Source organism: Xenia sp. Carnegie-2017, unplaced genomic scaffold (genome assembly GCF_021976095.1).
Source record: "Xenia sp. Carnegie-2017 unplaced genomic scaffold, XeniaSp_v1 HiC_scaffold_19, whole genome shotgun sequence".
Classification (NCBI taxonomy): Eukaryota; Metazoa; Cnidaria; class Anthozoa; order Malacalcyonacea; family Xeniidae; genus Xenia; species Xenia sp. Carnegie-2017.
The window spans coordinates 4120620-4145899 of NW_025813481.1; the positions used below are offsets into that span (position 1 = coordinate 4120620).

A 25280-nucleotide genomic window follows, 5' to 3' on the forward strand; every position below is an offset into this window, starting at 1 on the left:
GTCTTTGGCATGAAATTGTGTGAAAATGCAAGGACTATAGTCTTTGTTATGAAAGTGTGTGATAATGCAAAGACTATGGTCTTTGGCATGAAAATGTGTAAAAATCCAAAGATTATAGTCTTTGGCATGAAAATGTGTGAAAATGCAAAGTCTGTAGCCTTTGCCATGAAAGTGTGTGAAAATACAAAGACTATAGTCTTTGCCATGAAATTGTGTGAAAATGCAAAGACTATAGTCTTTGCGATGAAACTGTTTGAAACTGCAAAGACTATAGTGTTTGCCATGAAATTGTGTGAAAATGCAAAGACTATAGTCTTTGGCATGAAAATGTGCAAAAATGTAAAGACTATAGTCTTTGGCATGAAATTGTGTGAAAATGCAAAGACTAGAGTCTTTGGCATGAAAATGTGTAAAAATGTAAAGACTATAGTCTTTGCCATGAAAGTGTGTGAAAATGCAAAGACTATAGTCTTTGGCTTGAAAATGTACGAAAATGCAAAGACACATCTTCATGCCAAAGACTATAGTTCATGCATTTTCACCAATTTTCATGCTAAAGACTATAATAAAAGGAATTTTTATTTGAAAGAATATAGTGCATGCATTTTCACACATTTTCATGCAAAAGTTCACACATTTGACCCAACAGTGCACGTCGTCTTTCCAATTTTTTTGTGTGTTTTCAGCTTAGCATTCTAGTTGTGTACCTTGCCATTGGTTGTCGTCAAAGGAGTTGCACTCGAAAAATACAAAAGAATTTTAGACTGACTAGTGATGCAATAGCTGTGTTCAAACAGAGTTTGGGATGTTGTAAGCCTTCCTAGTATCATTGATTCGTGCAGTGATGCATTTTGTTAGGCTCTATTGGTACGTCTCTCGCTAATATATATTTGTTTAAATGACGTATCATTAGATGTATGCCCCCCTTTCCTTTTGACTGCCCCCCCCCTTACAGAAAATAATGCACGTCACTGGCACAGAAGCATAGAAGTGATTGAACTTTTTATTTAAAATTTGTTTGTGCTTCTTTACATACAAAATTAAAGAGTTCAAAAAAATTCACAACTATTTAAATTATATCAAAAATTCGTAGAGAGGAAAGTTAACAAATCTCTGAATTTTGTTCACTTAATGAAGCCAAAATTTGCAGGACATTACCTCCAGCAGTCAAGCGTGCGTGTAGCACAGTTTCAATTCTAAAGATAGGTTTCTACAATCCTTACGTAAAAACTTCGTCTGCCTATAGTTCTTCTTTGTAATCTTCATCTTCGTAGACATGGCGGCAAAAGATAATTATGATGAACAAGACGAAAATAACGAATTGTTTAGTCTGTTTAAACTTGCTGCGGAATTTGTGAGGGATCTTCCTGACTTAAAAAATGCAGAAAAATTAATATTCTACAGTCTTTACAAACAGGTTTGAAGTAAACTCTCCCAGCATATTGTATTGCGAACTTAAATATTAAATGCGAACTTTATAAGACGATGTTTTCATAGACTATATTAAAAAGTATTCTCTTTTAAGGCAACAGAAGGGCGATGTAACACTCGCAAACCTGTCATGTGGGATATGAAAGCAAGTGCAAAATGGCTAGTGTATTTTTAAAAGAATATTTTTCTGAACTTTATTGATCTCGGAGAATCAATACGACAGAGTGTAACCACTCAAACTAGGAAGATAAATGAGTAACATTTTTCTTCAGGGAGGCATGGAACGGTCTTGGTGAAATGTCTTCGGAAGAAGCAATGAAAAGGTACATTGGTGAATTGACAAGGATATGTGAGAACTGGGAGGATAGCAAGGAAACATTACATACCATTGAGCAGGTTACTTTTAAACATTGAAAAATAGTTATGGGAAACAAGTATTTTTGTATGAATGACTGATGATCTCATTCACATGTACCTTGTTAGGTAAAGGTGAGTCAAGGGTCATCAGTGGATAATAATGGTGGTATGGGTTTATCAGTGAGTACTCTCTACAATGCCGAAATTGAGAAAGAGTTAAATGTAAATGATGAAGACAAAACACTATTTGATTGGTGTAAAGAGGGAAATGCCAACAAATTGAAAAAGATACTGAAACAAAGAAAAAATGGTGTAATGGAGAAAGATGATTATGTATGTTTCAAATCCAATGGCAATTTAGCTAAAAATGTATTCTTAAGTTCTTGAATTGCTGTAACCCCATGTAGGGTATGACATTGCTACATTGGGCATGCGATAGAGGCTATGAAAATATTGTCCAATATCTTATTGATGCAAATTGTGATATTGACTCCCAAGTAAGTATATAGTCGTAAATTAACTAACATCCCAACATAATTAATAGCAGTTGCTATAATTTTTAAACTCAGTAGTGCATATAACTTTTGCAAGTGGCAAATCATTCTTTATAACCTTCTTTCGGAGTCATTTGATGACCAAATGCTATCAAATTCCTTTTAGGACAATGATGGTCAAACTGCTTTACACTACGGTATGTTTATTACAACCATTAAAATTTAACAGTAATAAAGAAATAATTGTGCTTTTACCCAAGGAACATATCATATATCTTCAGCATAAAATGTGCAGCAAGAGAATAACTTTAAAAAGAACAATGCCCTGTGCAATCATCATGAAAGTTTCATCAACATGCAATATTAAATACCATGACATGCTATATTTTCTTCTATACCATGGTTGCCTCATTTTCTTTTGTTCTAAGTATGACAAATTAATAACACACTTACCTGATTAGAATTAACATTTACCTGATTAGAATTAACATTTACCTGATTAGAATTAACATTTACCTGATTAGAATACACATTTACCTGATTAGAATTCACATTTACCTGATTAGAATTCAGATTTACCTGATTAGAATACACATTTACCTGATTAGAATTCACATTTACCTGATTAGAATTCACATTTACCTGATTAGAATTCACATTTACCTGATTAGAATTCATATTTCCCTTATTAGAATTCACCCATTCAAATTCAAAGTTGTATAGTACTAGAAACTGTATTGGTTTTATTAACAATCCACCAATTTCAAACTTAAAATAATAAAATTACCATAAAGTATTTCCAAAAACATATGATTTGCACCATTGTTGACAGTGTGTGATGCAATGACTAAAACATTTCAGCAATCATAGTATTACAAAGTAAAACCATGGTAGTTTGGTTGCTTTGTAATAAAATGTACACGGAAATCTTGGGAAGTTTAGTAAAAGTGTTTTACTAAGACTTTCTAGTATATTTAATCATTAAGTAACCTCATTAACATGGTTTTATTTTCAATTCATTTCAGCAACCATATGTGAATTTGAAAAGATTGTGGAAACTCTGATCCGTGCTGGGGCTAATGCTACTTTGGCAGACAAGGAAGGCAACACGCCATTTCAACTTACTTCAAAAACAAATTTGCAACAACTGCTGACATTGTCTCATTAATATTACATTAAAGAAAAAATAAAATAAACGATACAGCTTTTCTTATATTGTAAAAAGATGTGAAAATTGTAAAAATATTTATAAATATTTTCATTGTTGTGAATGTTTATGAATGTCATTCAAAAGATATTCAAAAGAATTGAATTACCTTTAAGAGTACAGTGTATTTGGGTGAATTACGAAATTTCTTGAAATGTAATCGACTATTTCATGGTTTGCCAACTTTACATTATTTTTCATCAGCTTCCATCCACTCAAGAAGCATGGGTACAAAATATGTAATAATCAGGTCAGCTCCTAGATCAGAAGAGATGCATAAGTTGAATCATGGTAAGAGAAAATGGAAATAATACAATAGAAACATCATGACAAAATGTAAATATAAAATTGTGAGTAGGTGTAATATTTGATGTGATTCCAACTCATGTCAATGTGAGAATACCTTTACTTTACTTGTGCCTACTATACATATTATTATTAATATTGGTTTACAAAAACAATTAATTCTATATACACATAAAATAAGCAACACAAATTATATAACACTAAATACTACACTAGATGTAACCTTAAACAAACACTTACAATGTTTGGTCATTCTGTCTGAGGATGTTAAGTGTTGAAGTGAGATTTTACATCTCAGAATGTAGATGTCCCTTTGAAGAGAAATATGACTCACCTGCCCTTCTCATACATTGCAATGTTTCCAAGACACTATCCTTTAAGCTGAAGGCACCAGCCATACTTCCATGATATATCATTGCATACTCACCAGACACCTGAAATAATGTCAGTGAAATGTTACATGAATTATGGCAAAATTAATTCATGTCAGCCAAACACCATTGGAACATACTTGATAAATGGCTAATGGCAGATTGGGAAACTGGAAAAGATTGAAAATGCATCAGTTCAAAAAATGTTCACAGACTTGGTTGAATGATTATTTTGCCCTTCTTACTTTATTTTTGTTTTACAGACAACGTCTAAATAAGGAAGACCTGGTTTAACCATCAGCATATCAGCACCTTCATTTACATCTCTTTCCTAAATAGATAGTTTTGACAAACAATGTTGCTATATTGTTGATGAATACCAATCCTGATGAATACAATGCATTATGATATAACAGGTCAAATTTAAGACAAGTTTAAAAAATACATCACTCTTGATGAAGACACTGGACCATAATCAGGATTGAATAACAGGATGCAAAACAAATAAAAGTTAAACTAAAAGTCTTACCACAGCTCTCATTGCCAACCCAATTGATCCAGGAGGCAGTTGATAGCGGCTACGATCACCAAAGGATGGTGCACTTTTGGCAGCATCTCTGTAAAAACACAATGCTTTGGCTCAAGGGTTCAAAATTGCAAAGAATTTGAGAAATTCAAATGCACAAATATTTTCTATCTGTTACCTAAAAGGACCATAAAATTTTGAACAAAACTTGGCACTATAGCTCATAACGGATACCTGTAATAAGATAAAACACAAGCCATAACAACCAGCAGGTGATATTGGACACTCTTTAAGCATTTGACAATTAACACTGAGTAAGGAACATTTTTCAAAAAATTATTTTCCAATCATTGCCACCAAATGTGTACTTGTTTAAAAAATCAAAATGATTCCACAAAGAAAATATTCTCACAGAAAATGAACTCTCTACACAGAAAAAATTCTCACAGAAGATGAACTTTCTACACTGGAAAAATTCTCATAGAACATGAACTTTCTACACAGGAAAAATTCTCATAAAACATGAACTGACAAACCGTTGCGCTGAAAGAATTTTTCGTCAATTGTTGCTTGATTTCTCTAATCCTACCATCGTTCATATCTGATGGTGCAATAACATGACACCCTGAAATATACAAATTTTAGCAAAGACCATTTAAACATCAAAGTAGTACTTTTAATACTATTCACAAAAGGTTGAGATTTTTCTAATTATTAAAACATTAAAATTTAAATGTAATCCCATTGTAATCCCATTGTAATCTCAGTTTCACTTCGGTGGCTCAAGTGGTGAGGTGGTAATGGGGTGATGTGCCAGTAATGGGGTTGAGGTTGTGGTAACTGGGGTAAGGTGGTGGTAATGGGGGGAGCAAACAGGTTTACCTCATACATTTGTAAAAGGTACAAATATCTACAAACCTAGCAATCAAAGTGAGGTTACAAAAAGGTACAAATATCTACAAACCTAGCAATCAAAGTGAGGGTTCGACCCCCCTACCAACAAAAAGGTACAAATATCTACAAACCTAGCAATCAAAGTGAGGGTTCGACCCCCCCTACCAACAAAAAAGCATAACGATAGACTACCCACTAAAAAGTCATGATGAATAAATTCCTGGTTTTGCTTCAAACCATTTCAGAATCAATTTGTTCATAGTGAAAATGGATGTTCACAACTAATTTAAATATTTTACCTGCCTTAGCATATTCGACTGATATTTCTGCTAATCTTTGGTTACTTTTCACGCTATCCAAGGAACCATCATCAGTTAGTATTCCTAAATGAAGAAGACCAGTCATGCATATTATCACATTGATTTTAATACATTTTAATTCAATACAGAACATTGTAATATCCACAAACCACAATGCCCATGATCTGCATATGCACACAGGCAAACATCACAAAGAACAAGCAAGTCCGGAAATACATTTCGTATTGTTTTAATGCCAACAATAACTGGATTTCTTGGATCTGTAGCACAGGAACCCCTGAAGTCCTAAAAAAATGTAATGTAGACCATCATTAAACTGGCCAATGCAAATGAAACTACCAACTAAAAAGTTTGATTGATCACATTTTCAATACCTTGACCAGTTTTGTGGGAACACCAAAAAGTAGAACACTGCAAAGTCCTTTTTGGACCAGAGGTTGCAAGAATTCTTTCAGTTTATTAGTACCAATCCTAAATATGGAATTGAACATAAAATACTCTTAACTTTCCCTAACAGCTTTCATCAAAGTTGCCCAAGATGAAATCATGACACTGGTACAGTATTATATTGTTAAACTTTAAACGTTACGTAACTAGGCCTCATTGATAGGATGACCTAAACGAACAGTCAAACGCATTTACAGCAAAAATCTTCAACAGAATCTCACCTAAATTGACCTGGCAAAGTTTTAATAGGTTCCAGTGTATTTTCGATATCGCTTTTAAAGAAAAATCAAATATAAGCGTCAAATTACTTAACGGACATTTGACATTTCTAATAACCATCAATCAAAAACACAGTTTTACATAACATCTGAAAGATACCTTATAAAAATTGGGTAAATCAAACATGAACGGTCAATTCTTGTGTTCATAGACTGCCATTCACGTAACAGTTTATGATGAAATCCGCTTTGTAACTTGTCGGCCATTAGTAAATAGTAACATTTGGAAATTATGTAACAAAATTTGTGCACCATACGATGCAATGAACCTCCCTCCCACAGTCCCCATGGTGACAAATGGTACCAAGCCGTACCGTACATGTACCATTTATGACACGAAAACAGATTGTCGGAATAGTCACAAACCTCATGAAATACCTGTGCTTGGCCTCAAAGAATTCGACAAATGTATGACCCTCTAGACACTAAATATTTACTGTGACAGTCTGAGCATTTCATTATTTAGAGATACAGGGGAATGGGGCGGGTTAGGGACAACTTCGACTGCTAATAATTTACTGCGATAAACTCTCCTAGAAATACAAATATGCAAAGAGATCTTCCGAATGATTTAGAAAGACCCCACCTAAAGAGAGTCTCTTAAAAGAGAACAAAAAAATTTCACCATTCGCCCATACAACTTATAAATACGAAACAGTAACGTCATTAGCCCATAAGTTTGGTCGTGCTGTGTGAATTTTAAAGCATTAAAATCATTCATTCTTTGGCCAAATTTGAGGGCTAACAAAACAATTCGTTTAATTTCAAAACAAACCTCTGACAATCTTGCATTATGATAGTCGACAAACATAGTACATATGTTTAATACAATTTCAATAACTTCGAGTACATTGAGGGCAACTATAAATCCACGATCTGTGTCGTGAGAGTCAGCTACAGAAAACATATATTTACTAGTACTCCTCAAGTTTGTGCAACATCGACAGGAAATCAACCGGTTTGATGATATGAGTTGAACCTAAAACGAAATATCAAAACATTGCACATGTTGTTTTCGGTTTTCAAGATGGAAAAATAAAATATAAGAAAGTTCTACTGTATTAGGAAGGTGAAGTATGAAGGATGGAGATGGGTTATGGGACTGGGGAAGGATGCATCCCAAAACCAAATTCGCGGAAAAAAATTTAGAAAAAACTTGTTTCCGCACCAATAACAACATCCCACTCCTGGTTTGCCTTCTTCACCTACAAAGTTTTTATACACAGACATAAATCAGTCGCTTTAATACATCAGATAAAATTAATCAGCAAACAATTCTGCCATGCGTAATACCTCATACGCAGCTCGCATTTCAGAATACGTTAAACCACCCATAATAAAGACAATCAATCTTGGGCAACTCTTTGTGTTTGTTTGACCCTGTTGATAGGAATATATGTCACGTTATATCTGTGCAATAAATCTAAAAACTGCCAGCACAATAATGATGTGGAAGACACTAAATAACATATTTTACAAACCTTGTGCCATTGGCCATAACGAGCACTAAGATAAAAAATAAACAATTTCAATGAAAGGCCACCCATATTAATTAAAAACAGTCAATAAAAGCACTATGTCAATGTATAAGAAAATCAACCTTCGTCTAAGATAGATACGCGGCAATTCTCAAATCAATCATATGTAATTAATGTACGCCTACAGTAATCCACTAAAAGGAAGTGGATGTTAAAATGTTATCAGAAAAATGTTATGGTACAGCCATAGCGACGTCATGCTATATTTTAATCTACTCAAGAGAAGTGACTGAAATCCCAAAATCAACCATCGAGAAGTGCATGGTTTTCAGTAATAGAGAAGTGTATGGTTTAACATATTCAGCCCTTTCAGACGTATAACTTTCAATATTCAGTAATTACCTTTGACCAACACCACCTACGAATGAAAATAAAAGTGGTTTGGTTGACTTTACAAAGAACGAATGCTCATAACAAAGTTTCGTCATTTACCGTAGCCAGAGGCGCTGTTTCTTGACACAGGTATGTAATTAAACATTTTCTCGTCGAGTTTTTCCTTCAGAGAATCCTGTAAAAATAAAATTGAAGGTAAAGCAAGCTACTGTAATGGTTATCGTCTCGTACTCGTTGACACAAACTACGATCTTGTTTCGAAACATTTGAATGTTCCGGTTCTCTACCTCCATTAAATCTTTCACATATGGCACGTATCTTGAAAGTTGGTATTTTTGTTGCGGTCTTTCCTTACGTTCTGGTTTTGACTTTTTCTTTACATTCTGCATGTAGATAATAATTAACGGTATAAAATCCCATCTTGTACTGACATACTCCCCCGCAGTCTGTTGCATGCCCCATAATGTACACCCCACACCATCAATGTTCTATGTTGTACACCCCACATAACCAATCTCGAATATTGTACACCTTAGACCATCAATAACCTATACTGTACACCCCACACCATCAATGTTCTATGTTGTACACCCCACCACATCATCAATCTCGAATATTGTACACTTTACACCATCAATAACCTATACTGTACACTCACACCATCAATACCCCATACTGTATACCACAGAACATCAATGTTCTATATTGTACACCCTACACCATCGTGCCATTCAACAGAATCCGTCAAGTTCACAACTTTAATAAATGTAAAATCTAACCCCTTCTTTTAAGGGAACACCAATGTAGGCCATGTTAGTGATGATCGTTCTAAAATATAAATGTATAAATGTCAGATTGTTTAAAACTTAGCAAACCAGTTAGTGATGATCGTTCTAAAATATAAATGTATAAATGTCAGATTGTTTAAAACTAAGCAAACCAGTTAGTGATGATCGTTCTAAAATATAAATGTATAAATGTCAGATTGTTTAAAACTAAGCAAACCAGTTAGTGATGATCGTTCTAAAATATAAATGTATAAATGTCAGATTGTTTAAAACTAAGCAAACCAATTTAAAATTATCATAAGTACGTAAAACAGCAAGTTGACAGATGATGAATACAACCGCTATTAAACACATCACTATGTCGTCATTAACAGGAAGTTGAAATGAATGAATTGACATAGAAAAAAAAACAATCAACATTACATACTGCTTATCTTTAGGTATCTGAGCATGTTGACACAACTTGAGTAAATTCTCCTCGCTGATACCTAAATATAAAATGAATTACGAACTGTACGTATATTACATAAGTGTCATGGAGGATCTAACATACGGGGTCGGTCGTGTCATGGAGGATCTAACATATGGGGTCACCTGTGTCATGGAGGATCTAACATATGGGGTCACCTGTGTCATGGAGGATCTGTCATGGAGGATCTAACACACGGTTAATTTGAATGTAGAAAGCCTATGCTTTTCAGCGTAATGTTTTTCTTAAAGATAGGTGGAAAGACAACAGAATGGACATGCATTTTTCAATCAAATCTAGAGGGCAATATAAGACATAGTTACCTACAGCCAGACCTCAGTACTACATACCATCCTTCGAAATGATGTAAAGGAGAATAATGCGGATCTTGTCTTGGACACTGGAAACGAAATACTACATCATTGTCTATCGTATTGATGACGTAATAACACTTTCAATACGTCATTACTCTCAGATTGATGACGTAACGCAATGTCCGCTGTTTTAATGTATGATGTGAAACAAAAAAATAACAGTTTACGTTAATTTCATTGCTTTCACTTAAAGTTTGCTATTTTCTTAATTCAAATACAGTTGGAGTTACAAGAGAATATCCCTGAACTATACAGTCACATTGGAAAGTTAACAAACCATCGATGAACAGTGGCACTAACCTTACACTGCTGTCAAGTAACAGTGGATTAATATTCTTTAGTGGATCTTTGATTTTTTCCCCCTCGTGATCGGCGCCTGTCGCCATATCCTTGTAAAACGTACAATGTATTGTTAAATAGCATATCATTCAATATACCTTTACATAAACATTGTAAAAAACTGCAAAAATTTCAACTACAATGTGACCAAAACACATGATAAACTTCGTTTCGTTTATTTACTATTCAGTTGTAAGATAATGTGATAAAAAAGTTCGGCAGTTGCATCAAAAACTAAATAAAGTGCACCTGTTCAACGGGACATATTTTTTGAGTAGTTTCTCTGAATTTTTTCATACACTCCTCCGCCAGTAAGAAATGCATGTTGAGCTGAGGAAAAAAAATAAAAAAATGGGCATTTTTGACATATTACAAAATGATTATTTTAGATATAACGGTGGACTTAAAGGAAGTAACTTCCAATGCGATGTAAAAATATAAACACCCCAAAAATAGAAAGAAGCTTTAAAATCGCAGTAAAATTTCGTGTCATCCAATTACTTCATTTAAGCAAAATTTTAAATGCAGAAGCAGCTGTTGCAGTAAGATTAACGTCAATTCCAAAAAACTTCGATCCCTTGCTTTTTTTTCAATATCATCAAAATACGTATAAGTCTGTTTAATTATTATAAAAACACTCAAAAACGGATGTCGATTGTGATTGTAGTAACACGGTGGTCATATTTCATTCATGGCAATAATGAACAGTCGCTTTCGGCCAAAATTTTTGCTGAAACACGATTAAACTGCTCATCTCTCGAATACGATGATATTGTAGCAATAAACATCTGTGTACAAATATTAACATGAAGTATTTCTACATTACTTACTGCGCTCAGTTCTTTCTGATATTGCGGCACTTTTTTCAATACTTGTTTCAAATCCCGAAGATCTGTCTGTAGAGTGAAAAATGAATTGAGCCATAGATTCTTAACTTTTCATACCATTTGATACAACAACATTAGCCTACAGGTCGTGAAGTACCTTCTCGCCTCCTTTAGTTAGTTTACATGAAGTAACGAATTCCTTGGTTTTGGAGGAAATGATGCTGGTATAGAATAGGAAACATTGTTATATAGCTATGTGTATTATGATGAGCTCTTTACTTCAACAGCAGATGTAAACGCATAGAGGTGAAAACGATAAAAAAATTATAAAGTGTTATCCACATGTTAGACAGAGGTCATGAAGCCCCCCTTCACCCTCCCATAGTGATTAAAAAACAGTGCAGAACTTACTTTGTAACTTCGGCAATATGGTTGTGTCTAAACTCGTTCCAAATTTCGTTGGATTCTTAAAATAATATGAAATGACAAATTGAAGTGGTGACGCTCTAATGCTCAACTATATCGGGGTGTCGGAAAGCATGCAGCTAAAACTGGATTTTTTGTTTTCAACATTTTTCTTTTCACATAATATCCAAGGACACTGCAACTTTTTTGTCTTATAAAGTAAGCCAACCTCAAACATGTCTTATACATTTTTGATTGGTTTATATCTTTCAAGATTTAACTCTCCCATTTACTGTTTCATGTATCATAGAAAAACCATCCATTGGCTTTATGGCAAACGTTGAGCCAAAGACTTTAAGCCCAATTGAACCTAACTTTCAACCCTTATGTTATGAAATCCTTTTATCTACAGCCTCTTTAACTCGCTGTTGATGTACATGTTATAAATATCACTTTTTCGTTCTCTAAAGACACTCAACTTATTGGCATTTTATTTAAAAAATCAATAGTTATCAATATGGACATTTATCGTATTAGCCAAGTTCGCATCAACATAAAGTTTTTTTTTGTATTTTTAACTGACACAAGTAGGGTCTATTTCATTAAATCATTTTAACAAGGACATAGAGTGGACATACCATCAAGAACAACAGATTTTTCATCATCACCAGCGGTGTATCTAAATAACAAACAAGTTTAATTTTAGTTGACTGGACAAGACGTAAACTGCAGGGTTGAGTTCACGTCTAGTATAATGTCCTATGTTAAGGTCCTATTTAACATCATCCATATGGCCACCACTACATCGTCTATCCACATAAAACCTACGTGTAAACATCGTTTTTGATATTCAGAAGATCGTAAGCCATTGCCTGTAAAGAAATTCATCCATTTTAATGTACGCCAATCAATGTTGACCACTAATACATAAGTGATTTTGACAGACGATGCCTTTACATAAAATAACTTAAAAAAAGAGAGATATCCCTTTTTGTTTATTCAAACAAGCTTGTTTCCAAAGATTCGACATGGCAGTTGTATAACAAAAAGCAAGGGCGCAAATCTGTTTAGAAACGTTCGGGGGGATGGTGGACAGGATATCTCAGAGAAATCAAAAAGTGGAGGGGACATGCCCCCCCTACCCACGAGGATTTACACCCTTGACGTTAAGTAGTTGCAACACAGTTTCGTATCCAGGCACTTTTGATGGTAATCGCGGGGCTTTAACGTGTGAAAAAGCGTGTTTTAAAGCATCAAAGCGGGTTGCGATAATAACAACGGTTCAGGTACAAATACAACTTTAATCATTGCTCACTTGATACGTAAGTTCATGTAGAAGTGGAGCGATTGGATCAAAACCTCTAAAAATATTTAGAAAAAATAACTAAGAATGCACGTTCATAAAGCAAACGACATGTACACGACAAGTACACGACACACGACATGTACACGACAAGTACACGACAGTACACGACAAGTACACGACACACGACAAGTACACGACAGTACACGACAAGTACACGACAGTACACGACACGACAAGTACGACAAGTACGACAGTACACGACAGTACGACAGTACACGACAGTACACGACAAGTACACGACAGTACGACAAGTACACGACAGTACGACAAGTACACGACACGACAAGTACACGACAGTACACGACACACGACAAGTACGACGCACGACAAGTACACGACAGTACACGACAAGTACACGACACACGACAAGTACACGACACACGACAAGTACACGACAGTACACGACAAGTACACGACAAGTACACGACAGTACACGACAAGTACACGACAGTACACGACAGTACACGACAAGTACAAGACAGTACACAATTCTACTCTAAAACAACATTCACAAACCTGTCAAGTAGCAAAAATTGCGAACGATGTTTCTGAGAACCCTGTGCATAGAAATTGAAGATTTTAGTCACGTAATTACAGCCATTTTGCAATTGACCTTGAGGCGTGCATAAATTAAACGTTTGTTATAGTTTCAAAACTTGACGTTACCATACAGCTAACTTGACGTTACCATACAGCTAACTTGACGTTACCATACAGCTAACTTGACGTTACTATACAGCTAACTTGACGTTACCATACAGCTAACTTGACGTTACCATACAGCTAACTTGACGTTACTATACAGCTAACTTGACGTTACCATACAGCTATCTGATTGTTTCTAAGGCGTAACCCTGACATAGCATTGGTTAAAAACAAAGTGTTGCTCTACGAGTCTACGACAAAGACACTCTGTGTCTTACTAATACCAATTTAAAACCTTACATCTAACGATAGAGTTTAACGTTTTCAAACGTCTTTCCATACTTACATAATTTCAACTTGTCACGGTTGTTTATTAAATAAAAACAACATTTTCCATAACTGAACGTGTACGCCTTAGCAACAATGAGTTAGACGTTAGTAACGTCAAGTTTTGAAACTATAACAAATGTTTAATTTATGCACGCCGCAAGGTCAATTGCAAATGGCTGTAAAGTTGCAAGCGATGTTTCTCAGAACCATATGCATATAAACTTAATACTTAAGTCAAGTCACAATGGATGTTACCTCATGCACTAGATGTTACCTTATCCAGTGGTAACATGATGTTCGACTGTTTTTATCGTCGCACTGTTTATTGAGACAGACATTTCTGACCATGTTACATACCTCTCCCATGGAAGGATCATCTGCTTTATACGCGGTCAACGTGCTCTGTAATGCTTGTGCCAGACCCTGAGACCAGGACATGTTCTAAATTAAAATTTATACTAAGAAATTAGAAAATAAGCAATTTTATTCGTGTTCACAGCCATGATCTGACACGATAGCATTTGATGTTTGAATGTTAAACAACAAAAATGTTTGTTCAATTCATCCATCAACTATAGAAAATGGAGTTTATTTCCATTAAAAAAGCAGATTTTGTAGTCGAAATCAAAATTTGCCTTTCCTGTCAGCTTTATAATACTGAATGGTGGAAGAGAGATGATCGTTTTATCTGGATTTATGGTTTTACAATTCAAAGTTATGTTGAGGATTTAGAAACCCATAAAAATGTCACTAGAGAAAGTTCCTAGTACAGAGATTATAAATGATTTCTTACGCTCGGAAACGAATTGAAGGATATTCTCCAAGAGTTGAACACAACGTCGCCAATTGTTCAGCCACTTTCTATTGAAAAATCAACAGTATACATCCGTTTCATCAAAAGTTGCACGAACTCAGAATAATCCACGAGAAAAATGTCACAAGTTTTCGTAAAGTTCTAATTACGTATTAGTGTGAATTACCACAATTTCGTTGTAAATCTAACCACAAACTTTAAAAATGTCACAAGTTTTCGTAAAGTTCTAATTACGTATTAGTGTGAATTACCACAACTTCATTATAAATCTAACCACAAACTTTAAAAATGTCCCTCTCCAACAAATAAAATATTCATGTTGTGAACTATTTTCATCACCTCAATGTCAGAGGAATGATTTTGTGACTCCATATAGAAAGTGTTCACCACCTTCTCCATGTTCAAAGAATACACCTAAAATATACAATCACTGACAGTATAAGGGATCATTTTTTACACATTTATTTGATTTCTTCATTAACTACAATTTAATTCTGACTCGTATGTCATCAAGAGAACATTGATTGACTTAAAGATGCAAACGTTCTTTAATCTAGTTTAATGTGACAATAAGTGATGTGAATGGAGAAGTTGCATTTGGCTTTGAGGTATAAAAGTTGCTACCTATGGGTCATTAGGGATAAAAGTTGCTACATGTGACTCGTAAGGGATAAAAAATGCTATCTGTGATACAAAAGGGATAAAAATTGCTACTTGTGACTCATAAGGGATAAAAGTTACTAACTGTGACTCGTAAGGGATAAAACTGCTACCTGTGATACAAAAGGGATAAAGACCTGTGACTAATAAGGGATATAAGTTGCTAACTATGTATCATAAGGGGTAAAAGTTGCTACCTGTGACTCATAAGGGATAAAAGCCATGTTGATTTCCTTCAATGTCTTTATAACTGGAAAAAAATATTCATCATAATAAATGAAACATAAAATTTAGAATCAACACATCAACATGGATATAGAATATACATATTTTATAACTTACATTTAGCAGCAGAAGAGTTTGCTAGCTTGTTGAACAGTTCATCATTGCATACTGAATAAAAACAAAATAATTCAACAGAAAAAAAACAAACTACAGAAGCATTTTTCAAGTCTTTGGCGATATTATAATTTTTATAAAATGATGCATAAAATGTTTGCAGAAAAAGATTAATTCTAAAAGCATTCTGCTGCAAAAGCTTTGGTCGCAAGTAGGTATTTTGTGGTGAGAAAATCTTGCACCAATAATCAAAATAAAAAATTGTCACACTGAACATGTTAAAATGACACTTACCTTTGGTAAAGAAAACATGAGCTCGCATGTACATTGTTGTTGGTGCATCTTTGTCAAAATCAGATAAAAGTTGGTCAACACTCTGCAAATATAGAAATATGGACACAACTCATAAGAAACATCTTATGTAGCATAACAAAACAGATCTTTTACATTTTCTGTTGGAGAAATAATGTATATGGCCTCCAATGAAGGTAATGGCTCCCTCTTTTTCTCAAGACCTTCAACCACTTAAAAATAACAAAAAGAGAATAATTAAAATACTTGTTATATCCCAACAAAACACAAGGTCTTTTCACAAAGATAAAGGCATTCATAAAGATTGAGCATGAAAATTTTAGAAAATGTTTAATATAGGGCACATGATCTGAAATGATTTTTTATTGAAGTCCTACATATTTTATTTGGCCTAGTCAGCCCTTATACTAAAAAAAATGTGAAACCAAAGTAGCAAATATTGCATAAGATGTTATCAGGGGATTTAAAGCTGATTTGACGCACCAAACAGGCCTTTGTTGATGAAATACATACTAGTTATCCCTTCATTCATGACTTCATTCATCTTACAACACGATGATACAATTTTCAGGGAATCTTTGTCCAGAATCAATACCTAAAGTGAATCAATATTTTCATAAGAACCAAGGCAAGGGAAAGGGGGGGGGGGTACTTGAGACTTTTTTGCAAATTGAGTCAAATGATAATTTCTTATTTTGAAACAAGGTACTCAAAGGACAACTTATTTGAATATTTCATATCTACATGACTAAAAAAAACTCAACATACAGTATACTTAACTCCCAACCCCTGATACAAAAATTAATGACTAAAGATGTTGTTGAATAAATAAAATGGTCAACAAACAAAGGGACATGGGATGGAATGGGGCAAGGAGAAAGTTGGCAAAATTTGGGTAAATTTTCAACATAAATCGAGTGAATCCCAGAAAAAACAAAATGATTTAGAGCCTATGACTCTTTTCAAACTTCTAAACACGCATGCTGAGAGAGTAATGTCATTTGAAGGTCGTGCACATGCAAAGAGGCTACGTATATTTCATTGTTAGTCGAGAAAAATATTTCAAACATTATCCGCGAACAACACGTCAACAAAAATGCAAAATTTTCAAAAGTGATTTACTATAAAGTTAGTATTTTGAGGATTAAACAAAATCTATCGGACCTTCCACTTTTTGGCATCGTATAATGGTTTAATTACGTCATCTATGATACCTACATAAAAAGAAAATACAACAAAAATATGTTTCATGTATTTATGTACAAATTTCAATATGGCCAAGAAAAGTTCAACTTCAACGTATTAAATAAAAGCAATTTAATCGCTCTCTTTACTCACGTCTTCCCACTGCTTCCTTTAAAGACATATTTCTGCTTTTTTAACACGTTTACAAGTCAAAAAATGAAAAGCTTAAGTTTACTTTCTCACATTCTACATAAACGTTGAATGTTTAGAATAAATGTTTTGAAATTCGAAGTCAATTTCCGGTCAACCACTCCTTCCCGATAAATTATTTTCCCTTCTCCCCCCTGTAAAATTTTGAAAGATGTTATCTAGCATAACCTAACAGTCGATATTGATACTGTCTCCTCATTGGCCAGTCAACACTTCTCTTTTCCTTTCTACCTAAAAACATCAGCCATGTTGATATTGTAAAACATAAATGTTAAAAAATAGAAACCTCCGCTTCTTTCAAAACTGTACAAATATTAATAATTAATTGACAAAGGGAAATTGAACATCATCCTTCAAAGTTAATCATTAAAAGCGCTTTCAAATTTTAAAGCACAATTTTGTACATTGCGATGAAAACGTTCATACTTGCTATATGTTTAGCTAATTTCGCTTGTAGTGCTGAAAAGAAAAATCGTGATATTCCTATTCAAGACAAAAACAAATGGGACAAAAATGGTTTCATTGTCTATTGTCCATGCATGGGTAGGACAGCTAAAATGTTTCTTGCATGTTGTAATGTTAGCAAAAATAAGTGACATATCTATGCTACATATTGTAACAATGTTTCAGGTCGCTTTGGCAACCAAGCTAGTCAATTTCTTGGTGCATTGGCATTTGCAAAAGGCCTCAACCGCACTTTGGTTCTTCCACCATGGATCACGTACGAAGATGCAGTGGCAGGCTCAGTAAGTAATATTTTTTTATCTAAACTAGCTGAGAATGCATTTCCGCGTATTGAAGATTATATGGATATTTTTTCATATTTAGGAACGAACTCCATTTGATAGGTGGTTCAAAGTGAAGCCTCTACAGGTTTATCATCGTGTTGTAACAATGGAGAAATTTATGGTAAATATTGCTCCTTCCATTTGGCCAAAAGGAACACGGACAGGTTTGTCGATTCTGTGACAATTCAAGTTCAATCAAGTGATGGCATCATGCAAAGGGGAAAGCTACAAAACATTTTTCGTAACATTTCAACAAACAACAATTCCTGTGTTTTTTAGGTTTTTGTTACTTGTTTAGGAATGGTAACCAGTGTGCCATGAAGGAGGGTAACCCATTTGGACCATTTTGGGACCATTTTAATGTGGATTTCGACAATTATGTTGAACACAAAGGCCTCTTGTATGAAACTGATTTTGAACCAGTTAAAAATGATTGGATTTTGAGGTAGTTTGGAATTGCCAATTACTTGGGAATTTTCATGCATCCTTATGGTTTTACTTTTGGACAACCCTTAGATTTCCAAGTTTTGAATACCCTGTGATTGCCCTAATGGGAGCACCAGGTGATTTCCCAGAACTGGAGAGAAACAGAAGACTGCAGAAATACTTGCAATGGTCTGATCATATCAATAAATTATCGGACAAGTTTATACAAAATGTCTTGCCTCCGGGGTCATTTGTTGGTATACATTTGCGAACAGGATCAGACTGGGTAAAACAATTAGCTTTTCTCATCAGAGCAAATTATATTCTTTTGTGGGTGTTGTGTCTTTCTGGTGTGAAAACATTAGAGCAACAACATATATTGTCATCTTCACTTGTTTATTTTATGTAAGATCTTAGAGTACCCAAAAAATGACATAACTTTTTACTGCTAGAGAATAGACCAGAAATTGCAATAATTTGCTCATGCCTTTTTTCTAATCCTAAAATGCAGAAAAATGCTTGCAACCACATTGGAAGTACAAAGAAGTTGTTCGCATCAGAGCAATGCACAGGCTATAATCATGAATACAAGCTGACAAAAGACATGTGCTGGCCTTCGAAGAAAGACATTGCCATAAAAACCAGAAAGATGGTAAAGCAATATAATGCCAGTTCCGTTTTCATCGCAACAGATGATGATGCATACACTACAGTCATTGAAAAAGAACTCAAGAAACTAAAAAGAATTGTGAGTTAAAGGAAGTTGCTTCATTTTCTGACTTGAGCTCTGTGCTAAACCAAATTGCTTGGTAGAATTTACATTTAAGTACTAATGGTTAAACCTGAACCCCATTTTCAGCCTGTTCTAAGAAAGCCCTGTATCATGATACACAAATTGGCCTTACTTTGTGTTTTGAGGAATTTTTATTTTTCTTTTTAGGTGACAGTTCACCAACAATCCAACCTCCAAAGCCGTGATGCGCCTATCATTGACTTAGCCATTTTAACAAAATCCACACTATTTCTGGGAAACTGTGTATCTTCTTTCTCCTCATTTGTCAAACGAACACGTGACTCAGAAGGTAAAGTATCCGGGTTTTGGAATTTTGATCCAAGAACATCACCTAAAACAAACCCAAAGAATGATGAACTATGAATGATGGAGGAATGTTTCATAACGACAAAGATGGATTGTTACGGGATATTTAATGCTATAAATAGAGCAACCCTTTGGATGGTTTAATATTCGTTCACAAAACACACACATTATATTGTATATTGGTAAATTTTTAATGATCGATATTTGTGAATGATGTAGTTGATGGCCAGCAAACATGAGACATATTTTATTTAATTACAAATTTACAGTTCATATTCTCATTTGCAAAGAAGTTAATTTCACTCATCAAAAAGACTCGTCTATATGCTTGTCTTTGACGTTATTAATTTCCCTCCTTTCTTTTCCTCGCTTCTTTTATTTTCTCAAGAAAACTAAGGCACTGTGAATGTAAATTCTCGTTCCATCCTTCAAGAACGCTGAGACACGAATTTAATCGATCTAATTCAGTATCCAAAGCCATAAATTCTACATGAAAATGAGCGCGTAAGTGAATAAAAACACCAAGAATAATCTCTAACGCAATATTTTGGTTATGTCACCTTCTATCTCTTCATTTGTTGAATGCTGTGATCCGTTTGTGATAAAATTACTGCTTTGATCGTCCGCCATATTGTTTTGAAGACCAAACATACTCGGTTACATTGATTACTTCATGTAAGAAATATATTGGGGGTTAATTGTACATTCTGTGGCGTAACCATCACAGCACAGATATGTGAATTGGAGAGTATGGTCAGTTTTAATTTTCCCGTTGGAAATACTAGCCTTCATTTTCACACACATTTTAATCTCTGTCCACGAGAATTTGGTTAGAATGACACAAGTATGTTCAGATATATGTATAAATTTCATGTACGATTAATTTGTTCATATGATTTAAACACATTTATAAACCACCTAACTAGTCTAGTGCTAAAATAATTTAACGGTAATGTCACGTGTTCAGAAATGCGTCTGACAAGAAATCTTTATTCCTATTTTGTTGTCGTAGGAAAGGTTCAATTGATATATACCACAGTCATAACTGGAAATGCAGAACCTAAAACATCAGAAATGACCTACGTTAAAAACCAGTGATGGCATATAAAACTTTCAACATCAAATATAAGATGTTATAATATGTACCTTCCATCATTCCACAGGGCAATATCAGTAAGAGGTCCTGCGACTAAATTTTCTTCCACTAAGCATTCTATGGATATATTACAATAGTCCAAATAAACATATCATTATCAAAAAGTTTTACTAAAGTTGCAACTGTTTGTTTTTTCAGTAATGGACAAGGTTGCATAATTAGACAATCTCTAGTTCAGGGGGGAGGGATATTTTCATAAACAAAGTTCTTTGAAAAAATAAATTTGGCAACATACTCTGACTTTCCTGGTTCCATACTCTTAATATTGAATCATGTGACACACTCACAAGTCTAGAGAAAGATTTTAAAGACATAAACATTTTAGAAATAACACAGACAAGAGGTTGTATAATGCCATATACAGATACATACAAAGGTAATGATGTTATGTCTGTATTTCTTGGTAAAAAGCAACAACTAGAAACAGTTTGTTGGTGACCAAGATATGAATACAGCTGTCGTTTCCCTCTAACATCCCACAGCTAAAACAAAGAAATATGTTCTGCAAAGAATAACTATCCTAAAATTTGCAAATCTAAATTTCATAGCTAGCACAAGATTCTTTTTGGATATGAGTCGGCACTTTCTTCTGTCTAGTTTAGGGTTTGATATCTATGAATAAAATTTATATGCTACATGTTTGTGGGTGTAGATCACCCAAGTTAGTCGAGTCCTGAGAATGACTGTTGTAGTTGATGTTGACTGATGTTTCAACAACCTTAGCCGTAGTCATCTTCAGAGTCAAATGACGAGTAAAACACGATGTTTGTTGTCTGGTTCATACATCTGGTTGTTTACTTCTCACTTGACTCTGAAGATGACTACCGCTAAGGTTGTCAAAATGTCAGTCAACATCAACAACAACAGTAATTCTCGGGACTCAACTAACCTGGATGATCTACATCCACAAACATGTAACAATACTCCCAGCTTCAAACCATTTACTTTAAAATTCATATGCTTACTATAACTTCACAGCCACTTCCGTTGAAACCAATGGACGACGTCAAAATATAGAAACCATCAGTTGAAACATCACAACAAGTCTATCATGACATTTAAAATATTTTTAGACAGAGACCAATAAAATGATTTCCTCACTTTAATGTGAAAAAAAGACTCAAACAATCATTTTATAAAATTTACCCCGAAATACTGCTTAGGTGGAAATGTGTAAGCGACATCGACAGAACGACTGTCCCAAATCCTAAACAAGAAATTCCATCATAAGCAAATATTGTGCAAATTATATTCTGAAACATATTTTCTATTTCTTCTCCTCAAAGATTTTTCTTTGCATTGCCAAGCATGTCTTTTCCCCAATGATTAAACTCGGCTCCCAAAAAAATCCCTCCCCCTTAAGATGACAAAGTACAAACCTTAGCATTTTATCTTCTCCAGTTTGTGCTATTAGATCATCTTTTGGAAACCATTTTAAGCTTGTTATTAAATTTCTAGTGATCATGCTCATTTTCAAACATTGTGCTCTTTCCACATCCCAAATTCTCAAACTATTATCTCGTGATCCAGAACACAACAGTGAACAATCTATAATTATAATAAAATTAAGTAAATGGTTTGAACCCGGGAGTATCGTTACATGTTTGTAAATATAGATCGTCCAGGTTGGTACTAGTCCTTCTCAGAACTATACCAACCTGGTAATAGATTGTTAGGACTATACCAATAGTAAATGTAGATTGTACCATACAAAAACCATTTGGTCATGCCCATTTCATCCAGATGCAACATCCTTTTCTGTAGCATCTGCATCATCGGACACAAGTGTTAAGATTTGGAATTGGAAAACGCTCAGCGTTGAGCAAAACATTGAAAACCACAAAAACATTGTGGAGAACGTGGCATTTACGAGAAATGGTGAAACTCTAGTGACTTGTGGACGATCTACATTTACAAACGTATAATAAAATTATTATTATTGGTTATTTGTAATGATTTTGGATCACTAAATGAAGCAAGCTAATTGCAAACCATATGAAATGAATGACCAACAACAAAATGAAAACACACCTGAGTTTGTATGTATGGTGGTGGTGACTAGTTCATGACCATGATAAACACATTGTAATTGTGGAGAATTGTTTTCATCAATTAACCAGGATTTGATAGTTTTATCTCTAGATGAAGTGAAGATGGTATTCTGGCCATGATTACAACCACAATGTACCTATGGAAATAAATTTACAAACTGAATGCTAACTGCCCCAATGTCAATGATAAAATAACCAAAAACCTTGGTTATATCTTTTTCATGTGCTTTCCATCTGGTACAAAGTTTTCCATCATCAAAGTTGAAAACACCAACGGTCTAAATCATAAATCATAAAATACAGCTTCACTTTCGGTGTAACCCAAGCAGATATGTTTGTAAATGTAGATCGTCCAGGTTGGTAGTCCTGAGAAGGACTGTTTTGTTGTTGTTGACTGACGTTTCGACAACCTTAGCGGTAGTCATCTTCAGAGTCAAAAGATGACTATCGCTAAGGTTGTCGAAACGTCAGTCAACAAAAACAAAAACAGTCCTTCTCAGGACTATACCAACCTGGACGATCTACATTTACAAACATGTAACGATACTCCCGGGTTCAAACCATTTACTCCAAGCAGATAAGTTATAATTACGTTGAAGCAGAAACTTTATGAGACTTACACAATCTGTACTACCAGAAACACACCATCCAGGTTTGTATGCAGCCACGCAAGATACTCTATCGTCGTGTACTAGGGAAAACTCCTTAGTTTCAAGTGCATTTGTAAACATCGATGTCTCATTGTGCTTGTATGCAGCTACTCGCTTTGGTTTCGACTTTACAGGACCCATTTGAAGTTTTACAGTTATATGAATCACATCATCATGTAAAAACAGACTCTAGCTTTTGAATATTTTCAGTCCATATTTTCGATTGAATTGGGCGAAAGATAAATAAATAAAACGTAAAATTCAAAAGTTTGTTGACATTTCTCTTTGGTTTCTTGTGTTTCATTTTGTGAAGTCACGCGCGGTCAGCGGCACAGAAGCGTTGAGTGACCATGGCAACATACGTCATCACGCAAATTATGTAAATCAACTCAGTGTGATTGATGTACGTAGCGCAGGTGCCAAGTGCATGGATCATGGGATATTACAGCTGACAGGTCACTCAAAGTTTGTCGAAGACTGCCGATTTTCAGCAGATGGCTCAAAGATAGTCTCATGCGGAGGCGATGGTAAGGTATTTCTTTGGGAAACGGAAAGAGGTCAAATATTGAATAGAATCGGTAGACACGACGCTGAAACATGGTCATGTGACTTCAGCGCCTGTGGTACGTACATTTGCTCCGCCTCTAGCGACAAGACCGTTCGCATTTGGGACGAACGAACACATGGTCATATTGCAGCATTTCAAGGCCATACAAAAACCGTTTGGTCATGCGCATTTCATCCAGATGCAACGTCCTTTTCTGTAGCATCTGCATCATCGGACATGAGTGTTAAGATTTGGAATTGGAAAACGCTCAGTGTTGAGCAAAACATTGAAAACCACAAAAACATCGTAGAGAACGTGGCATTTACGAGAAATGGTGAAACTCTAGTGACTTGTGGACGCGACAGAACCGTTCAGATTTTCGAGAATTACGCGAATGCTTTAAATCGTAAAGTGAAACTGTTAATAACGCACGAAATGAGAGTGAACCATTGTTGTTTTTCTGGACAGTATGATGAACTCGTATTGTCTTGCTCTGATGACAAAACCGTCAAAGTATGGGATAGGAATAAATTAATAAACACACACACTTTAGTGGGTCATCAAAACATTGTGTGGGGATGTGATGGATTTATGTTAAATGATGCGATGATTGTCATATCTTGCTCGAGTGACAAAACATTACGGTATACATTGCAGTGAATATATTTGCATCCTCGTTTCATTGATGACCGGAACAATAAGCAGCATTTTCTGACGTTTTTGTAGGTTTTGGGACATTACAAGCGAAAAGGAGTTAAAAACGATGAGAAAAATGACCGAAGATGTTGAATCCGAAGCTCAACTTCACTCATGTCACATTTCACCTAACCTAACTCAAATAGCTGTATGTTCTAACAATGGAAACCTATATCTCATTGAAACGAGACTAATATTCCAAGAAATCCATAATGCTCTTGAATCGCAACAAGACGAAAATCCTAATTAAAACAGCAATTTGCCCATTGTAAAAATGGGCACGCTTGCGGAAGTTTTTAACG

The 25280-nt window shown here is 34.7% G+C and overlaps 6 protein-coding genes and 1 long non-coding RNA gene across 9 annotated transcripts; 4 read left to right on the plus strand and 3 right to left on the minus strand.

Annotated features, from left to right (window-relative positions):
* The first annotated feature begins 995 nt into the window (after nucleotides 1-995).
* On the plus strand, nucleotides 996-3604 carry LOC124438316 (acyl-CoA-binding domain-containing protein 6-like). Of its 2 annotated transcripts, XM_046988376.1 has the most exons (8): nucleotides 996-1206; nucleotides 1275-1417; nucleotides 1526-1590; nucleotides 1704-1827; nucleotides 1915-2121; nucleotides 2196-2285; nucleotides 2449-2479; nucleotides 3308-3604. In XM_046988376.1, the coding sequence occupies exons 2-8, from the start codon at nucleotides 1277-1279 to the stop codon at nucleotides 3448-3450; spliced, it is 801 nt and encodes a 266-aa protein (XP_046844332.1). In that variant the 5' UTR covers nucleotides 996-1206; nucleotides 1275-1276; the 3' UTR covers nucleotides 3451-3604. The 2 variants fall into 2 exon arrangements, with proteins under 2 accessions (XP_046844332.1, XP_046844331.1); XM_046988375.1 differs by having other exon boundaries at nucleotides 1008-1417.
* Nucleotides 3434-7222, minus strand: LOC124438314 (delta-aminolevulinic acid dehydratase-like). Of its 2 annotated transcripts, none has more exons than XR_006946051.1 (12): nucleotides 6732-7222; nucleotides 6575-6625; nucleotides 6281-6377; nucleotides 6056-6191; nucleotides 5886-5969; nucleotides 5229-5317; nucleotides 4871-4926; nucleotides 4696-4783; nucleotides 4412-4497; nucleotides 4307-4336; nucleotides 4130-4229; nucleotides 3434-3747 (listed from the first exon to the last, which is right to left on the minus strand). XR_006946051.1 is itself a non-coding variant. In XM_046988374.1 (12 exons), the coding sequence occupies exons 1-12, from the start codon at nucleotides 6950-6952 to the stop codon at nucleotides 3680-3682; spliced, it is 1107 nt and encodes a 368-aa protein (XP_046844330.1). In that variant the 5' UTR covers nucleotides 6953-7222; the 3' UTR covers nucleotides 3434-3679. The 2 variants fall into 2 exon arrangements, 1 of the variants encoding a protein (XP_046844330.1); XM_046988374.1 differs by having other exon boundaries at nucleotides 4307-4334; nucleotides 4409-4497.
* A 142-nt stretch (nucleotides 7223-7364) lies between these two features.
* Nucleotides 7365-17665, minus strand: LOC124438317 (syntaxin-binding protein 1-like). The gene is made up of 29 exons (XM_046988377.1): nucleotides 17509-17665; nucleotides 17335-17384; nucleotides 16684-16765; nucleotides 16306-16382; nucleotides 16153-16234; nucleotides 15862-15912; nucleotides 15717-15769; nucleotides 15199-15273; nucleotides 14841-14906; nucleotides 14403-14486; nucleotides 13587-13627; nucleotides 13020-13065; nucleotides 12533-12576; nucleotides 12343-12383; nucleotides 11711-11765; nucleotides 11457-11520; nucleotides 11303-11368; nucleotides 10722-10802; nucleotides 10434-10522; nucleotides 10110-10159; nucleotides 9718-9778; nucleotides 9282-9330; nucleotides 8790-8885; nucleotides 8602-8677; nucleotides 8512-8527; nucleotides 8113-8137; nucleotides 7925-8011; nucleotides 7800-7836; nucleotides 7365-7610 (listed from the first exon to the last, which is right to left on the minus strand). Exons 1-29 carry the CDS (start codon nucleotides 17534-17536, stop codon nucleotides 7546-7548), a joined length of 1737 nt encoding a protein of 578 aa, XP_046844333.1. The 5' UTR covers nucleotides 17537-17665; the 3' UTR covers nucleotides 7365-7545.
* A 222-nt stretch (nucleotides 17666-17887) lies between these two features.
* On the plus strand, nucleotides 17888-20153 carry LOC124438313 (GDP-fucose protein O-fucosyltransferase 1-like). The gene is made up of 7 exons (XM_046988373.1): nucleotides 17888-18108; nucleotides 18196-18311; nucleotides 18394-18517; nucleotides 18633-18798; nucleotides 18870-19065; nucleotides 19291-19527; nucleotides 19720-20153. Exons 1-7 carry the CDS (start codon nucleotides 17976-17978, stop codon nucleotides 19933-19935), a joined length of 1188 nt encoding a protein of 395 aa, XP_046844329.1. The 5' UTR covers nucleotides 17888-17975; the 3' UTR covers nucleotides 19936-20153.
* Nucleotides 20154-20635: 482 nt separating this feature from the next.
* Nucleotides 20636-21274, plus strand: LOC124439207. The gene is made up of 2 exons (XR_006946313.1): nucleotides 20636-20722; nucleotides 20891-21274. It is a non-coding gene; the product is annotated as an uncharacterized LOC124439207 (long non-coding RNA).
* Nucleotides 20728-24025, minus strand: LOC124438435 (WD repeat-containing protein 31-like). Its single transcript, XM_046988568.1, has 10 exons — nucleotides 23706-24025; nucleotides 23289-23363; nucleotides 23066-23222; nucleotides 22414-22582; nucleotides 22181-22241; nucleotides 22000-22080; nucleotides 21407-21516; nucleotides 21270-21325; nucleotides 21025-21091; nucleotides 20728-20938 (listed from the first exon to the last, which is right to left on the minus strand). The coding sequence occupies exons 1-10, from the start codon at nucleotides 23874-23876 to the stop codon at nucleotides 20842-20844; spliced, it is 1044 nt and encodes a 347-aa protein (XP_046844524.1). The 5' UTR covers nucleotides 23877-24025; the 3' UTR covers nucleotides 20728-20841.
* Nucleotides 24026-24162: 137 nt separating this feature from the next.
* On the plus strand, nucleotides 24163-25270 carry LOC124439312 (lissencephaly-1 homolog). The gene is made up of 2 exons (XM_046989535.1): nucleotides 24163-24926; nucleotides 25009-25270. Exons 1-2 carry the CDS (start codon nucleotides 24163-24165, stop codon nucleotides 25226-25228), a joined length of 984 nt encoding a protein of 327 aa, XP_046845491.1. The 3' UTR covers nucleotides 25229-25270.
* Nucleotides 25271-25280: the final 10 nt, after the last annotated feature.

What these genes read in the sequence shown, in the direction of transcription:
- LOC124438316 (XM_046988376.1), top strand. Translation starts at nt 1,277, where the DNA reads ATGGCGGCAAAAGATAATTATGATGAACAAGACGAAAATAACGAATTG. An exon ending in TCTACAGTCTTTACAAACAG is followed by an intron (nt 1,418 to 1,525) that starts GTTTGAAGTAAA and finishes TTCTCTTTTAAG; the next exon opens with GCAACAGAAGGGCGATGTAA. An exon ending in ATTGTGATATTGACTCCCAA is followed by an intron (nt 2,286 to 2,448) that starts GTAAGTATATAG and finishes AATTCCTTTTAG; the next exon opens with GACAATGATGGTCAAACTGC.
- LOC124438314 (XM_046988374.1), bottom strand. Translation starts at nt 6,952, where the DNA reads ATGTACGGTACGGCTTGGTACCATTTGTCACCATGGGGACTGTGGGAG. An exon ending in GGTTGGCAATGAGAGCTGTG is followed by an intron (nt 4,498 to 4,695) that starts GTAAGACTTTTA and finishes CTATCTATTTAG; the next exon opens with GAAAGAGATGTAAATGAAGG. An exon ending in GCAATGTATGAGAAGGGCAG is followed by an intron (nt 3,748 to 4,129) that starts GTGAGTCATATT and finishes CTTCTGATCTAG; the next exon opens with GAGCTGACCTGATTATTACA.
- LOC124438317 (XM_046988377.1), bottom strand. Translation starts at nt 17,536, where the DNA reads ATGTCTTTAAAGGAAGCAGTGGGAAGAC. An exon ending in AAAGGAAGCAGTGGGAAGAC is followed by an intron (nt 17,385 to 17,508) that starts GTGAGTAAAGAG and finishes CTTTTTATGTAG; the next exon opens with GTATCATAGATGACGTAATT. An exon ending in ATGATCCTTCCATGGGAGAG is followed by an intron (nt 13,628 to 14,402) that starts GTATGTAACATG and finishes TTCTATGCACAG; the next exon opens with GGTTCTCAGAAACATCGTTC.
- LOC124438313 (XM_046988373.1), top strand. Translation starts at nt 17,976, where the DNA reads ATGAAAACGTTCATACTTGCTATATGTTTAGCTAATTTCGCTTGTAGT. An exon ending in AAGATGCAGTGGCAGGCTCA is followed by an intron (nt 18,312 to 18,393) that starts GTAAGTAATATT and finishes TTTCATATTTAG; the next exon opens with GAACGAACTCCATTTGATAG. An exon ending in AAAAATGATTGGATTTTGAG is followed by an intron (nt 18,799 to 18,869) that starts GTAGTTTGGAAT and finishes GACAACCCTTAG; the next exon opens with ATTTCCAAGTTTTGAATACC.
- LOC124438435 (XM_046988568.1), bottom strand. Translation starts at nt 23,876, where the DNA reads ATGGGTCCTGTAAAGTCGAAACCAAAGCGAGTAGCTGCATACAAGCAC. An exon ending in ATGAAAAAGATATAACCAAG is followed by an intron (nt 23,223 to 23,288) that starts GTTTTTGGTTAT and finishes TTATTTCCATAG; the next exon opens with GTACATTGTGGTTGTAATCA. An exon ending in GAAGTGGCTGTGAAGTTATA is followed by an intron (nt 21,517 to 21,999) that starts GTAAGCATATGA and finishes TCTTTGTTTTAG; the next exon opens with CTGTGGGATGTTAGAGGGAA.
- LOC124439312 (XM_046989535.1), top strand. Translation starts at nt 24,163, where the DNA reads ATGGATCATGGGATATTACAGCTGACAGGTCACTCAAAGTTTGTCGAA. An exon ending in TCGAGTGACAAAACATTACG is followed by an intron (nt 24,927 to 25,008) that starts GTATACATTGCA and finishes ACGTTTTTGTAG; the next exon opens with GTTTTGGGACATTACAAGCG.